General features: G+C 42.8%; 2 protein-coding genes across 5 annotated transcripts in view; one reads left to right on the forward strand and one right to left on the reverse strand.

The window, feature by feature from the left end:
• LOC108414440 (H-2 class II histocompatibility antigen, A-U alpha chain-like) overlaps positions 1-6416 on the reverse strand; it is a 9586-nt gene extending 3170 nt beyond the window's left edge. Inside the window, exons 1-3 of one of the 4 annotated variants that reach the window (XM_037535970.1) lie at positions 6349-6416; positions 4609-4690; positions 1932-2177 (exon numbers count right to left, since the gene is read on the reverse strand). In XM_037535970.1, coding sequence (XP_037391867.1) covers positions 1932-2177; positions 4609-4669 — 307 coding nt within the window. In that variant the 5' untranslated portion in view covers positions 4670-4690; positions 6349-6416. Of the gene's footprint in view, positions 1-1931; positions 2178-4608; positions 4741-5291; positions 5396-6196; positions 6287-6348 lie in introns of those variants that run through there. The other 3 variants (XM_037535972.1, XM_037535971.1, XM_037535973.1) reach the window with 3 other exon arrangements.
• The window catches only part of LOC108414441 (rano class II histocompatibility antigen, A beta chain-like), a 21625-nt gene extending 6330 nt beyond the window's left edge, over positions 1-15295 (forward strand). The window contains exons 2-7 of the mRNA XM_017687304.2: positions 6164-6428; positions 7889-8155; positions 11933-12226; positions 13107-13220; positions 13470-13551; positions 15255-15295. Coding sequence (XP_017542793.2) covers positions 6377-6428; positions 7889-8155; positions 11933-12226; positions 13107-13220; positions 13470-13516 — 774 coding nt within the window. The 5' untranslated portion in view covers positions 6164-6376 and the 3' untranslated portion in view covers positions 13517-13551; positions 15255-15295. The remainder of the gene's footprint in view (positions 1-6163; positions 6429-7888; positions 8156-11932; positions 12227-13106; positions 13221-13469; positions 13552-15254) is intronic.
• The last annotated feature ends 435 nt before the right edge of the window (positions 15296-15730 follow it).

Consider the following 15730-nt stretch of genomic DNA (forward strand, 5'->3'; position numbering starts at 1 on the left):
CTGTTATTACAGCAGTTTACTCCTGGCTAGGGAGCTAAATCAGGCATGACATAGCAGTAAATCCTAGTAACGTGTGAGGTTGTTTCGGACTGGTGTTATTTTAGCTGGTTATAATTTAACTAGCTAGCTAGATAAGGAAGGAACTGGCATTGTATTTCTGATTCTAATAACCTCCAAAGATAAGCAGATTAGCTGAGTGACAAGCCGAATTCCTTGAACTCAAGTTTTAGTTAATTCTTTGAAATTCCTAAATTTCCTTCGGGATCAATAAAGTATCTATCTATCTATCTATCTATCTATCTATCTATCTATCTATCTATCTATCTATCTATCTATCTATCTATCTATCTATCTATCTATCTATCTATCTATCTATCTTGTTATGAAGATACTGACGTGCCTCTGGAGCCTCATGCTACTCTTCTACTGCCCTGTCGTGACTCCACAGCTGAATCAGATCAGCAGGTAATAATAAAATAATCCTCCTCTACAGTAAAATAAAGCTCTGCTGATCCTTCAACTCAGTTTAACAGTAAATGGTCTTAAACGCTGGAGTTAATGTAGAACTGCTGATTCACCCTTTAACCCTGAAGATCAGCGCAGACGTCACCATAGCAACACAGACAACAGTCTCGCCCAGCTAGTAGCTACGAAACAGCAAAGAGAGAGATTTAAGACGAACATCGGTCATTTGGAGACGAATGGACTGATTAGTGTTTATAGTCACTCCAGCTGGTTTCCTGATACGCTTAATCTGAGAGAAACACTAAAAAGTCTTGAAGCTGAAGCTGAAGCGCCTTCAGCCTCATAAGAAGCAGAACGTTGAGAGACGTTCTACAAGAAACTGCTCAACACTTGAGGAAGAGTTTCCTGCTTGAGATGCGAGAAAAGCAGCTGTAGCTGAGCTGAAGCTCAAAGCAGAGCAGAGTGAGTCTGTGTTTTAGTTTATATTACATTTTTAGCCTAAACAAGTACATTAACACATACTGAGACACATTTACAGCAAGATGGTAAAACGGACATGATGAAATGTTGTGGCTCCCAAGGAGGTTTGATTTGGCTCTTCTTAACATTTTGGCTGTGACCACTGAGCTAGTTGGATACCAAACTTTAGCTAACCTTAGCAATGGCTAACTGCTTGTAACTGCTTCTAAATGGTGTTGGGTTCATTTCTGTCACAGCTGCCGACTGAAAAGCTGCTCAGTGGTGACGACAGTTTGGGAATTTAGCGCCGTCTCGTCTTCAGAGTCGGACCAAATCGGCTGTCGGTCAGATGTGACCTCAACAGTGTCCGTTTTCTGTTTTTTGGTGAAGTAAGAAGTAAAAACGTTCAGATGGCTCGAGCGCCTCCTACAGCTGTCAGAGTCGTTGCTTAGCAACGGCGTCTCAGCGGAGTGATACAGTGTTTGTAATGTTATGGTGAAATAACAGGACAGCTAGAGCGCTTCTCTACCAATCAGCTTGCGCGGCCAGAAGTAACTGTTGTATAATACAGAATAAGAACAGGGGGCGCTCTCACAGAATCCCCAACTTACAGTTTATCACTCTTTAGTTCTGTTTGAGCTTTTATACATCAGTAACAGCAGCTTAACTCACATTTTAACGTTATTCTGATGAGGTGTTTACGTTTCAGCTGTGTGTTTATGGCCATTTACATCTACGGCATTTGGCAGACGCTCTTATCCAGAACCACTTACAACATGACTATTTTACACAGGGAGGCCAAGGTGGTGTTAGGAGTCTTGCCCAAGGACTCTTATTGGTATAGTGTAGGGTGTTTGCCCTGGTGGGGGATTGAACCCCAGTCTACAGAGTAGAAGGCAGAGGTGTTACCCACTACAGTAACCAGCCACGTGACTTTGTAAGATCAGAGAAAATTATATACATATATACATCCTGATCATTTTAACGTTAGAGGAGCTGAAGCTCACCCAGCTCTTCAGGTGGGTTCATATAGGCCTCGTTTAACACGGCTAATGCCTGCCTGCAAACGTTTGCTCCTCTGAGAGCTGGTTTGGACAGATCAGGGGCCTCGACTGGATCTGCGAAGTCCGGCAACGTCAGGACAGTTCGCTGGTTTTCGTAATCATAGTAGACAAGCTTTTCTCCGTCGTACACAACAGAGAAATCAGCGTTGGTCCCGTCGCACGCCTGCAGCAGGCCGAATCGATGAAAACCTACAACACAATCACACCAGTGAAACATGTTAATCCATCAGGTCAACAGAAAAAAAAGCGTCAAGAATCAGAAAGACAGTGATTCTTATTGATTTAATATATTTAAACACTGCAAAAAATGACATCTCTAGTGAAATTATCTTAATTCCAGTCTATATATCTAATATTTCTCAATTTCTAAGATTATAAGAGTATTTAACATTTCTAAACATGATTTATTTTATTGGTTTTAGATGATTTCAGTCAAAATGATCTCACTAGATTGGCAAACAACTTTGCTTGTTGTAAGAAATATGCTTGAAAATGATCTGCCAATATATATATATATATAATTATAGAGATAATTTCACCTAAAATTACTAAAAACCATAAACATGTCTAGAAATAGGTGGAATAATCTTATAACTGTTCTTAGTCCAGTTTCACAATGAGAAGTACAAGATACATTGACTGGATTTAAAATTATAAATGTCTAGAAATAAGTTCAATAATTCTATAATCATCTTACAAAAGTCTCTCAAGTTAAGGAGAAATACTAGATTCATCGACTACACTGTAAAAAAGGCTCGTCAGATCAGCCTAAATATGAAATTTTGTAGTAATGAGCAGTCAAACTACTTTTATTTAAATAAATAAAAATGACATTAATTCGGAGAATCATTCATTCAAAATTTTAATAAAGGCTGAAAAAGACTAGTTCATTAAGTTGTTACCACATGAAGTCATTTTAGGCAGATCTGATGAGTCACTTTTTACAGGGAAGATTTTAAGATTAATTCATTTCACCATTTCACCATTTTTGCAGTGTACATGTAAAAGCAGACGTGCACTGCGATTTCTTAGCAAGTGAAAACATTAAATCTAGCCAGTATATCAAATATCTCTCAGTTTGAGATTGCTGTGAGATTATTATCTTGTTATAAGATTTTTAAAATTAATTTCTAGATATTTTCACTATTTAAAATGAACTAAAAATTAAAATCCCTTCCTGGATCGAGGCCTTGTCGTGGCAGAAAGGCTTATGTGGTCTAGGGATCTTCAGAGATCTTCAGGCGTAGCTGTGGCCAAAAGCTTGTGGGTGCCTGTCGGGGTGGTAAGTGAGGATATTATCGGTCGGTGGAAGGAGCACTTTGAGGAACTCCTTAATCCAGGAGACATGCCTCCCTCACGGGAGTCAGGGCCGGTGGCTTCTGGCATGTCCAGTTCCATTTCCCTGGTGGAGGTCACTGAGGTAGTTGGCAAGCTCCTCAGTGGCAAGGCATGGGGGTGGATGAGATTTGTCCAGAGATGCTTAAGGCTCTGGATATTGTGGGGCTGTCGTGGCTGACACGCCTCTGCAATATTGCATGGACCTCAGGAATAGTACCCTTGGACTGGAAGACCGGGATGATGGTCCCCGTTTTTAAAAAAGGGAACCGGAGGGCGTGTGCCAACTATTGGGGTATCACACTGCTCAGCCTCCCTGGGAAACTCTATGCCAATTTAAGAAGAACAATGCAGATTCCGTCACGGCTGTGGAACAATGGACCAGCTTTTCACCCTCTCGTGGATTGTTGAGGGGGCATGGGAGTTTGCCAACCCAGTCTACATGTGTTTTGTGGATTTGGAGAAGGCTTATGACCGTGTTCCCTGAGATATCTTGAGGGAGGTCCTCCAGGAGTATGGGGTACCGGGGCTACTACTACTCAGCATTAAGTCGGACCCTTTCATTGTTAGCTTTGGATTCCGCCAGGGTTGTGCCCTGTCTCCACTCCTGCTCGTGATATTCATGGACAGGGTGTGGAGGCCGGAGGGAGGCATCTCTGCTATTTGCAGACGATGTTGTTCTTTTGGCTGAAGCGCATGGATGCCTCCAGCGCTCACTGGAGCGGTTTACAGCTGAGTGTGAAGCGATTGGTTTGCAGATCAGCACCTCCAAGTCTGAGTCCATGGTCTTAGCCTGGAAAAGGATGGCATGCCCACTCCAGGTAAGGGGAAAGGACTTGTGGAAGAGGAGGAGTTTAAGTGTCTCGAGGTCTCGTTGACGAGTGATGGGAAGAGGGATGGTGAGATCGGCCGCAGGCTGGGACAGGCGGCAGCAGTAATGCGGTCACTGTACCGGACTGTAGTGGTGAAGAGGGAGCTGTACCAGGCACAGCCTACCAGGATAAGACCCCGGGGTCGTCCTAGGACCTGCTGGAGGGAGTATCTCCAATAATGTTACAATATTCTTATATTCTATAGTCTTACTGACAGAAAGTGGATGGTAAAATTTGAGTTTTAACCAGAAACTGCCAGCAGATGACTGAAATGTTAATTTACTATAAATAATGTTTCTATCTATCTATCTATCTATCTATCTATCTATCTATCTATCTATCTATCTATCTATCTATCTATCTATTATCTGAATTTATTAAGCAGCTTATTTAGAATAATGTACTAAACTCACCTGCCGGCTGTGAGTGGACAGAGCTGAAGGTCATTAAGATCAGGACTAACAGAGTCGGCATTTCAGAACTCGCAGCAGCCGCCTGGTAACGAGAGAGAGAGAGAGAGACAGAGAGAGAGAGAGAGAGAGAGAGAGAGAGAGAGAGAGAGAGAGAAAGAGAGAGAGAGAGAGAGACAGAGAGAGACAGAGAGAGAGAGACAGAGAGAGAGAGAGAGAGAGACAGAGAGAGAGAGAGAGACAGAGAGAGAGAGAGAGAGAGAGAGACAGAGAGAGAGAGAGACAGAGAGAGACAGAGAGAGAGAGAGAGAGACAGAGAGAGAGAGAGTAAAACCAACAGACACACCAGCAGACCTGGTGTGTGTGTGTGTGTGTCTGTGTGTGTGTGTGTGTGTGTGTGTGTGTGTGTGTGTCTGTGTGTCTGTGTGTGTGTGTGTGTGTGTGTGTGTGTGTGTGTCTGTGTGTCTGTGTGTGTGTGTGTGTGTGTGTGTGTATGGGGTCGTGGTATAAGCCTGTGTTTTTTGTGGTTTTACTTCCTCCTGCTGTTCTGTAATCACGGGCAGTCGAGCGTTATCAGAGTTTTTCCATGTAAATTATGATCTGGGTTTGTTTCCGTCACGAAACCAAAGGGACGTGTGTTAAAACGAGAACCAATGCAGAAATATTATATAATATCTGTGTCTTACAAAACGGGAAACTCCACAATTTCTTTTTCAACGTTTCACTGGTTTTCCGAACTTCCACCAATCTTCTGAACTTCAACCGATCTCCTGAACTTCTACTGATTTCTCAAAATTTCTTCATAATAAAATAGTTAAAAAGTTCATGCCGAGCGGTTTGGTGTGGAACTCTCTGTTCCCTCAAGGTTCTTTAAGGGTTCTTTAATGAAGAAATTGGTTATGAATAGAACCGTGAACACTCAAAGAACCGTTTGCATGCTGGAATGGTTCTTTGCATCATGACAACGTTCTTCAGACTGATGGAGAATGTGCTGGAGATGATTCTATGTAGAACCTTTTTGAAAAGGGTTCTATACAGCACCAAAACGTTCTCAAAGACAGTTCTTCCTTTAGTAAAGAAAATTGTTCTATAAAGAACCATGAACACTCAACGAACCCTAATCATGATTAGAAGGTTCTGAGGACTGTGCTGAGCTTTTTGGAAAAGCTTGTAATAATAGAAGAACCCTTTTTGTGTGTTATACAGAACCATTTTCAGAACAGTTTGTATGTAGAATCATATACAACACATTCTCCATCAATCTGAAGAACCACAAAAAAACACTTAAGCATGAAATGGTTCTAAATGGAGCCCCAGGGTTCTACAGAATATCCATAATTATGTGGGTCGTTCTACAGAAACGTCCACTGTTCTGTCGCTCCATAGGGGTCACTGGTGTTCCTGACCGTCTCTGGTGTTCCTCATAATAAAGGAAACACCGGAGACGTTTTTAATGATCAATGCATTTTACAGAACATCAAACCACACGTTGTTTTAGTTTAAAATAGAAATAAACTCTGACCCTGTCACGATTTTGAAGTGTAATATATCTATAAAGGCTACAGATGGACGTCTCTGCAGAATGACCCACCTGCTTCACAGCCGTCCTCCTGTCTGCTGTCCCTGCTGGTGTGTTCAGTGTTAAAGAAGGAACTGAGAGCAGATCTGACTCAGCTGTGGAACCTTCTTCCTGGTTCTGAGCTGTAATGCAAGCAGAGGCAGTCGGGCAGTCGGTTTAATCACCCTGAGAGTCGGAGCTGGACGTACAGCGATGCCTCCTGTTCTCCACCTGACCGCGTTCCTCTGGGTTCTATCCGCGACAGGTAAGATGAGATTTGCTGTATGTGTGTAAGTAAACAATACTGTGCACATTAAAACACTCTATCCAGGGTCGTTTTGTCCTTTAGGGGGCGCTGGGGTGCCACCCATCCTGTTACCATGGGCAACACAAAGAAACATGACCGTATGATATTAATACTCAACTGTTATTTATACGTAAGTCCTGTTTACAGCAACAGCTAGAACAGCCGTCCCTAGTGTTTGGGCCCCTTTTCAGTAGAACCTGCTGCTGTGGCAGGGTTAGTTGATCTAGGATGGTTCTAAATGGACCAATTTCTTTCCTACATTCTCTGCTTGATTTTTCTTGACACACTAGTTATGCTTGCAGTGCTGTATAGTGTTCATGCTATATACAGTAGGTGTGTGTGTGTGTGTGTGTGTGTGTGTGTGTGTGTGTGTGTGTATACATATATACACCAATCAGGCATAACATTATGAGCACCTCCTTGTTTTTATGCTCATTGTTCATTTTATCAGGTGTGGTGGTGGTGTGTTAGTGTGTGTTGTGCTGGTGCGAGTGGATCAGACACAGCAGTGCTGCTGGAGTTTTTAAACACTGTGTCCACTCACTGTCCACTCGATTAGACACTCCTACCTTGTCGGTCCACCTTGTAGGTGTAAAGTCAGAGACGACAGCTCATCTGCTGCTGCACAGTTTGTGTTGGTCATCCTCTAGTCCTTCATCAGTGGTCACAGGATGCTGCTCACAGGACGCTGCCCACAGGACGCTGCCCACAGGACGCTGTTGGCTGGATGTTTTTGGTTGGTGGACTATTCTCAGTCCAGCAGCAACACTGAGGTGCTTAAAAACTCCAGCAGCGCTGCTGTGTCTGATCCACTCAGACCAGCACAACACACACTAACACACCACCACCACGTCAGTGTTACTGCAGTGCTGAGAATGACCCACCACCCAAACAGTACCTGCTCTGTGAGGGTCCATGGGGGTCCTGACCACTGAAGAACAGGGTAACAGAGTATCAGAGAAACAGATGGACTACAGTCTGTAACTGTAGAACTACAGAGTGCAGCTATACAGTAAGTGGAGCTGATAAAGTGGAGAAAGAGCGTAGAAACGAGGAGGTGGTCAGGATGTTACGGCTGATTGGTGTGTGTGTGTGTGTGTGTGTGTGTGTGTGTGTGTGTGTATACTGAGCAATGTTTCAGGTGGTGCACCTGAATTTCACTGTAGGTAAACAAGTAAAGACAATAAAAGGAATCTTAATATTAAACTGACTAAACTCAATGAAGGATTAATTAGACCACTTTAACTTTTTGATTGATTGATTAAACTGATTTAAACATTTGTGATCATGCTGGCTTACTGACTGAGTATCAGCTCTACTGTGTTTCCATACGATGCTCACATTTTACATGATTTTAATGCATATTCATTTTTAAAAGTTTAACTGTTCCTTTGTTGTAATATTTTTCTCCTCTGCAGTTCACAGTTATTACTTTTTCTATTCCGTTGAGTGCCGGACCCTCGGCTCGCCCCAGAACATTGAGGTTCTTATATCCTTGGTGTACAACAAGGGAAAAGTCCTGACGTACAACAGCACTGAGAATGAAGTTGTTGCTTACAGTGAATATGGAGAAAAATGGGCCAAAGACTTCAATAGCAAAACACACTGGCTGCACTCGGAGGCAGAAAAGGTCATCTCCGACTGCAGAGAGTATGGAGGACAGCTGTCTCCAGTGGACAGAGCAGGTGGGAAATAAAGACGGTTCATCTTTACACTGTTTACATCAGCACAGCAGAGCCAGTATGCTAGTAAAAGCTCTAGAGATCTAATTTCTAGCAAGAGGCTAAAAAAAATACAAGACAGGCTAAAAACTCTAGCAGGAGGCTAAAATATTCCTAGAAAGGCAAAAAATTCTAGAGAGGCTAATAAATTCTAGAGAGGCTGAAAACTCTAGCAAGAGGCTAAAATATTTCCAAAAAGGCAAAAAATTCTAGAGGCTAAAAAATTCTAGGAAGGCAAAAATTATAGCAATAGGCTAAACAATTCTAGAAAGGCAAAAAATTCTAGAGAGGCTACAAATTCTAGAGAGGCTAAAATATTTCTGGAAAAGCAAAAAATTCTAGAGAGGCTAAAAAATCTAGAGAGGCTGAAAACTCTAGGAAGGCAAAAATTCTAGCAATAGGCTAAAACATTCTAGAGAGGCTAAAAATTCCAGAGAGGCTGAAAAATCTAGCAAGAGGCTAAAATATTTCTAGAAAGGCAAAAAATTCTAGAGAGGATTTTCTGTTTGCATCACAGCACTGCTGTTCCCGCCTCACCGCTGCACCACCTAAGGCCGTTCCTCTCAGGTTCTTTTAAAGTTCTTTAAAGATGGAGCCACAAACTATGACTTTAGTTTTATTGTTTCATTTACTAGAGCTGGAGGTGCGTCTCTCTGTCGGCTCTTTACTCCTTGAAACAAAATGAAATGTTAGTGTACGTTTTTCTTCAGACCACTTTGACTTTTTAAACATCTGTATCGTTGGCTATTCACCTCAATTTGAACCCAATACTTACATTTAAGGCGTCTCATCAGCCGCCGTTCGCTCCACTGCTGACTACGCCACGTTCCCGAATCCTCGCTAACACACAGTGAACCTCGGGATCTGCTGACTGGTGAAGGATCCACCCGTTGGATCCTTCGTTGCCATGGAAAATGGGGCAGCCTAGACATGCCGCTATGAGGCAGTCGGCTTTCAAATGCAGCCTCGGAAGGATAATTGAGAATTGGGTCACAGCTTTAAATTCATTTTCTCTTAATTGCTTATTTTCCAAAATAAAAGTCTGTGTGCTTTTAAATCTGTTTGAGGAGATTAAAACTAGTTAGTTCTTGTACGCAGGACAGTATGAAGGGTGGTCCAAGGGTGGACCAGCAGTGGTGTGCAGTCAGCCTGGTGCCGACCTTATCGAGCGAGCAGGCTGACACATATGCTCGCTATCAGGGTGTAGTTCATGGGTGTCATGGTGTTCATGGTTCATGAAGTCTGATCTTTGTTTTTTTAGTTTTAATGCTTGAGCTAAGAGGCTAATGTAGCTAACAAGCAATGGAACCTTATTTTTAGCAATTAGCCACACATTAGCATGGTGCTAACTGCATGCCTAAATCATCATATGTTCGCCAGAAAGTGTCTGGAAGTGCTCAGGATCTCTAATAGACTTGATTCTGTGGTTTCTGACACTGTTGTGAATCTCAGTTATCTATAAACATGGACTAAAGTACATCAGCACAGCTAAACATGCAGTAGCCAATCTAGACGAGAGAAAAAAGTGGAGGAGGAGCTGCTTATTGAGCTCAGACTAAATAATAGCTTTCGTTACAGTTTGAAGTCGGTTCATAGTGAAATACTCATCCAGCTCTGACTGTCATATCGGAGTTTCTACCTCATATTCATTCAGTTCATGTGTTCATCACTATTTAAAAGCGGAAACAGGTCCGGTCCAGTTTAGCTCCGTATTTATTGTGGGAAAACAGGGCAGATTTTTCAGATTCTTTTTTTTACATTACTATTTACACCCAAAAACAGATGTTTTTCAAAAATTCTTTAGTAAAGACATTCGGTCTTCAACCCCAATTCCAGTGAAGTTGGGACGTTGTGTAAAACAGAATACGATGATTTACAAATCCTTGTCAACCGATATTCAATTGAACACACTACAAAGACGAGATATTTAATGTTCAAACAGATAAACTTTATTGTTTTTTGCAAATATTCACTCATTTTGAATTTGATGCCTGCAACACGTTCCAAAGAAGTTGGGACAGGGGCGTGTTTACCACTGTGTTACATCACCTTTCCTTTAACACTCAATAAGCGTTTGGGAGCTGAGGACACTGATTGTTGGAGCTTTCTAGGTGGAATTCTTTCCCAGCTTGATGTACAGCTTCAGTTGCTCAGCAGTCCGGGGTCTCCGCTGTCGTATTTTGCACTTCAGGCAAAAATTGTTGCAATAAAGTTTATCAGTTTGAACATTAAATATCTCGTCTTTGTAGTGGATTCAATTAAATATAAGTTGAAAAGGATTTGCAAATCATCGTATTCTGTTTTTATTTATGTTTTACACAACGTCCCAACTTCATTGGAATTGGGGTTGTATTTAGAACCATGACCACTCAAAGAACCATTTGTATGCTTATGTGGTTCTTTGCCTGGTGAAACGGTTCTGAAGATCAATGGAGAAGATCGATGTTTTGTTATGGTTCTATATAGCACCAAAAAGGGTTCTGCTATTGGTCTAAGTTCACCATGAAAGAATAATTTAAGCATAAAAATGTTTTATCTGTTTTGCCTGGGTTTAGCACGAGTGAGTTCCTGGTTACTCAGGCTTTTATATCTTTTTAAAACAATCTTCATTCATCCAACAGTGTGTTTACAGATTATGTATCCAAGGAGCTGTAAATAAAGGGAGAACACTAAGGGCCCTAAAACAGAGCCCAGTGGGACACCATGCTGCACTCTTCTATGTTCAGTACACTCCAAGTTTGCTGTACTATTGTCTAAGACAACTCAAGGATTTTAATGTGTGAGGCACTGGGGCAGGATGCAAGTGTGAGTTGCCTTTGATTAGCACACAATGCAGAGATCACAAACACCGGCATAAGTGAGTGGGATGGATAAATCCAGCACAAGGTAAAACAAAGTAAACAAGAACTAAACAAGGAAACAATACCAACAACGAGGGGAACCACACAACAGGATATAAAGATGCACAATGCAAGACAAAGGGACTGAGCAAAGAGTATAAATACTAACAGAAAACAAGAAACACCTGAGACTAATGAGAGGGCGGGGCTGGGAGACAAAGAACAGGTGAAGACAGGGCAGGACAGGGAAGGAGCCAACATGACAACAAAAGCACATGGCAGATAAAGAAAAAACACACAGCACTAGGAAACCAAGAAAAAGGCAAACAGAAACAGTCTGGTTTTATTCTGTGTCTAGAAATCTGTAGATATATTTCAACAACTAAACAAAGTAACAGATATTATCCTACCCTTTTTGCGTATTTAAATTTTCCTGTTATAAGGTCCACTTCTAACATTTGTGTGTATGATTCATCTTTACATGACCACTTTTCAACCTCTCTTGATATTAAAAATTAAACAGGCTGTTTTTGTTACTGTGCCTTTAAGACAGATGTATGTAAATGAGCTCTGTTCTGAGTGGCTGCCTTGTTCAACCCAGCAGTCCAGCCTAACACACTGCTTATAACTTCAACGGACATGGCTGCACTGCTGAAGGCTGAGCTGGTATATGTAAATATGCTGGGATTTGTGACATCACAAAAGCAATGAATTCAAAACATGCAGGTTTTTCAGCTTAGATTCCATATATTGACTGTATGGACTGGTGTGTGAACCATGTTTATATACTACATATTAAAAATAATAATAAAGCTGAATGCTTCTATGATATTAGCCCTTTAAAAGCTTAATGACTATATAAATTCAAATCACATGGTTTAATCTCTCTCTCCTGTCACAGTGAGGCCAAGGGTCATGCTGAGGTCACTGAGGCCGGCCAGCGGAGACCAGCCGGCCGTGCTGATGTGCAGCGCCTACGACTTTTACCCCAAACCCATCAAACTGACCTGGCTGAGGGGCAGCGAGAAAGTGACCACTGACGTGGTCTCCACAGAGGAGCTGACCAATGGAGACTGGTACTACCAAGTGCATTCCCAGCTGGAGTTCACTCCAGAACCTGCAGAGGACATCTCCTGCATGGTGGAACATCTAGGCTTTAGGGAACCCGCCCTGTTCCACTGGAGCCACAGTGACGGTGAGTTCACAGACTCTGGAGTGAGAAGAACCACGTCTGGTTCCCTAAAGAACCCTTAGATGAGATATATGTGAGAGTGTAGAGTTTAAAGAAACTCCAAATAATGCAAAGACTCTCCTAGAACCTTTACCTTATGTGGAGGTTTGTTAAACTTTAAAAAGGTTCCTCACACACTTACGCATTGTCTCCCTCTTTGGCACCTTCATTTTTCAGTGATCTATAAGTTTAAATATAAAAGAGTCAAGTTTCACCAGACAGACAGACAGACAGATGGCTAGACAGACAGACAGACAGACAGATAGACAGACAGAACGACAGCTACACAGACAGACAGATAGCTAGACAGACAGACAGATAGACAGCTACACAGACAGACAGCTACACAGACAGACAGACAGACAGCTACACAGAAAGACAGACAGACGGTTAGACAGACAGACAGACAGCTACACAGACAGACAGCTACACAGACAGACAGACAGAGACAGACAGATAGACAGACAGACAGCTAGATAGACAGACAGATAGACGGACAGACAGACAGACATAGACAGATAGATAGATAGACAGATAGTCAGACAGGCAGATTGTTAATTTTAGATATATAATATAGTGAAAGACGTTAATATACAGTGTGTTTATACCTGATTAATGTCTAATTATTAATTAAAAATAGCTGCAGATGTGATTTTGCACATTTTTTGAGTTTCTGCCTGATTCCTGACTGAACACTGATCCTATAGAACCCAGTGTTCACACCAGTCACTGATTATATATGTGTGTGCGTGTGTGTGCGTGTGTGTGCGTGTGTGTGCGTGTGCGTGTGTGTGTGTGTGTGTGTGTGTGTGTGTGTGTGTGTGTGTGTGTGTGTGTGTAACAGAGGCGTCTCTCTCTGAGTCCGACAGAGACAGAATCGCAGTGGGAGCTGCAGCTCTGTTGCTGGGAGGAGTCACAGCCCTGACAGGCCTCGTCTACTATAAGAGAAAACTGACAGGTCAGACTGACCCTCTCCTCATCCTTCACTCACTCTGAGAGACACACCTGTTCATTAGAGGAGCTCCACAGTCTGACCGCTGGGTCTGGACTTTCGCTCCATCAGCTCAGAGTCACTGAATCAGTCACAGTGACTCAGTGAGTCGGCGGCTCCTTTAAGATCAGTTCGGACTGTCCAGCTCTGTGAAGCGTGCTGACCTTCTGCTTCTGTGGGATCAGAACTGATTTTATTCATGTTTTCACTCTACAGGATGGACATCAGTGCAGGTTTTGGAACTTGGAAGCAGAACACAGTGACCTCCACGACGTATGAAGAACAAACAAACAAAGAAGTACACAGACTGACCCTGTCACTGTTTCAGAATTTCATTAATGATCAATAAAAACAGAAAGACGTGTTGCTCACAGCAGGTTTTAGCAGGAGAAGGACTCAGCCGTGCTCATTTAGAGCCGTTAATGAATCTCACTACTCTCAGTATTACACGTATATAGTTTATTTATATGTGTACAAACCCTGTCAAGTTACACCTTAAATACCTCACACAAACACCTAAAACACCTCACACAAACACCCTAAACACCTCACACAAACACCTTAAACACCTCACACAAACAGCCTAAACACCTCACACAAACAGCCTAAACACCTCACACACCTTAAACACCTCACACAAACACCTTAAACACCTCACACAAACAGCCTAAACACCTCACACACCTTAAACACCTCACACAAACACCTTAAACACCTCACACAAACACCTTAAACACCCTAAACACCTCACACAAACACCCTAAACACCTCACACAAACACCTTAAACACCTCACACAAACACCTTAAACACCCTAAACACCTCACACAAACACCCTAAACACCTCACACAAACACCTTAAACACCTCACACAAACAGCCTAAACACCTCACACAAACACCTTAAACACCTCACACAAACACCTAAAACACCTCACACAAACACCCTAAACACCTCACACAAACACCTTAAACACCTCACACAAACACCCTAAACACCTCACACAAACACCTTAAACACCTCACACAAACACCTAAAACACCTCACACAAACACCCTAAACACCTCACACAAACACCTTAAACACCTCACACAAACACCTAAAACACCCTAAACACCTCACACAAACACCTTAAACACCTCACACAAACACCTCACAAAAACACCTAAAACACCTTAAACACCTCACACAAACACCCTAAATGCCTCACACACCATAAACACCTCACACAAACACCTTAAACACCTCACACAAACACCTTAAACACCTCAAACACCTCACAAAAACACCTTAAACACCTCACACAAACACCCTAAATACCTCACACACCATAAACACCTCACAAAAACACCTAAAACACCCTAAACACCTCACACAAACACCTTAAACACCTCACACAAACACCCTAAATACCTCACACACCTTAAACACCTCACACAAACACTCTACTCTCCCGAGTACTTACAAGACCTTGTTTCTCATTATGAGCCATCACGACTACTCAGATCCCAGAGTGCTGGCTTATTAATAGTTCCCAGAATTCCTAAGGCTGCAGCTGGGGGAAGAGCCTTTTCTTATAAAGCCCCCAAACTCTGGAATGATCTTCCAGAAACTGTTCGGGACTCAGACACAGTCTCAATCTTTAAGACTAGGCTGAAAACTCACTTGTTCAGTTCAGCTTTTGGTAGCTAATGTTCCCCCTAGATAAAGGCAGCAGATCCAGGGGTCCATGGACACAGGGAATTATAGTAAACTGAGCCGCTGGTGCTGTCGTCCCGCTGCTCGCACGCGGTCACTCAGGTTTGTGGACAGTGGAGCGGAGGGATGCCAGACTGTTTCAGAGTGCTGCCGTGTCTGTGTGTCCTTCTGGTTCTCTCCTGTTAGTTAAGCTGTCATAGTCAGATCTGCCGGAGTCGTTAGCCACACTCTGGGAATGTTTACATTCCCTGTTTATGCACAAATGGACAGAATAAAACTAATTCCCTCTCCCTGCCTTTTTCAGAGTATACAACCGCCCACATGTCTGGCCGGACACTGAAGGACGACTGACTGTTGAGCCCTCCTGCTGCCCACTTCAGACCAGCTGCCCATGACCCAGCTGCCACCACCTGCCTTGGACTAGCTGCCCATCCTACACTGATGTTCTCATAGACTCCTAGTTATTCCTAAGTGATAAGTGATACTTTTTTCATTCCACAACCGGGGAAATTCCACCTCCGCATTTAACCCATCCGTGAAGTGAAACACCACATACACACTAGTGAACACACACACTAGGGGGCAGTGAGCACACATGCCCGGAGCAGTGGGCAGCCCTATCCACAGCGCCTGGGGAGCAGTTGGGGGTTAGGTGTCTTGCTCAAGGACTGTCAGCCCTGGGGATCGAACCTGCAACCTTCTGGTCACAGGGCCAGATTCCTAACCTCCAGCCCACGACTGCCCCCAAATTCCATCCATCCATCCATCCATCCATCCATC

The sequence above is a fragment of the Pygocentrus nattereri genome, chromosome 29 (genome assembly GCF_015220715.1).
Source record: "Pygocentrus nattereri isolate fPygNat1 chromosome 29, fPygNat1.pri, whole genome shotgun sequence".
Taxonomy (NCBI): Eukaryota; Metazoa; Chordata; class Actinopteri; order Characiformes; family Serrasalmidae; genus Pygocentrus; species Pygocentrus nattereri.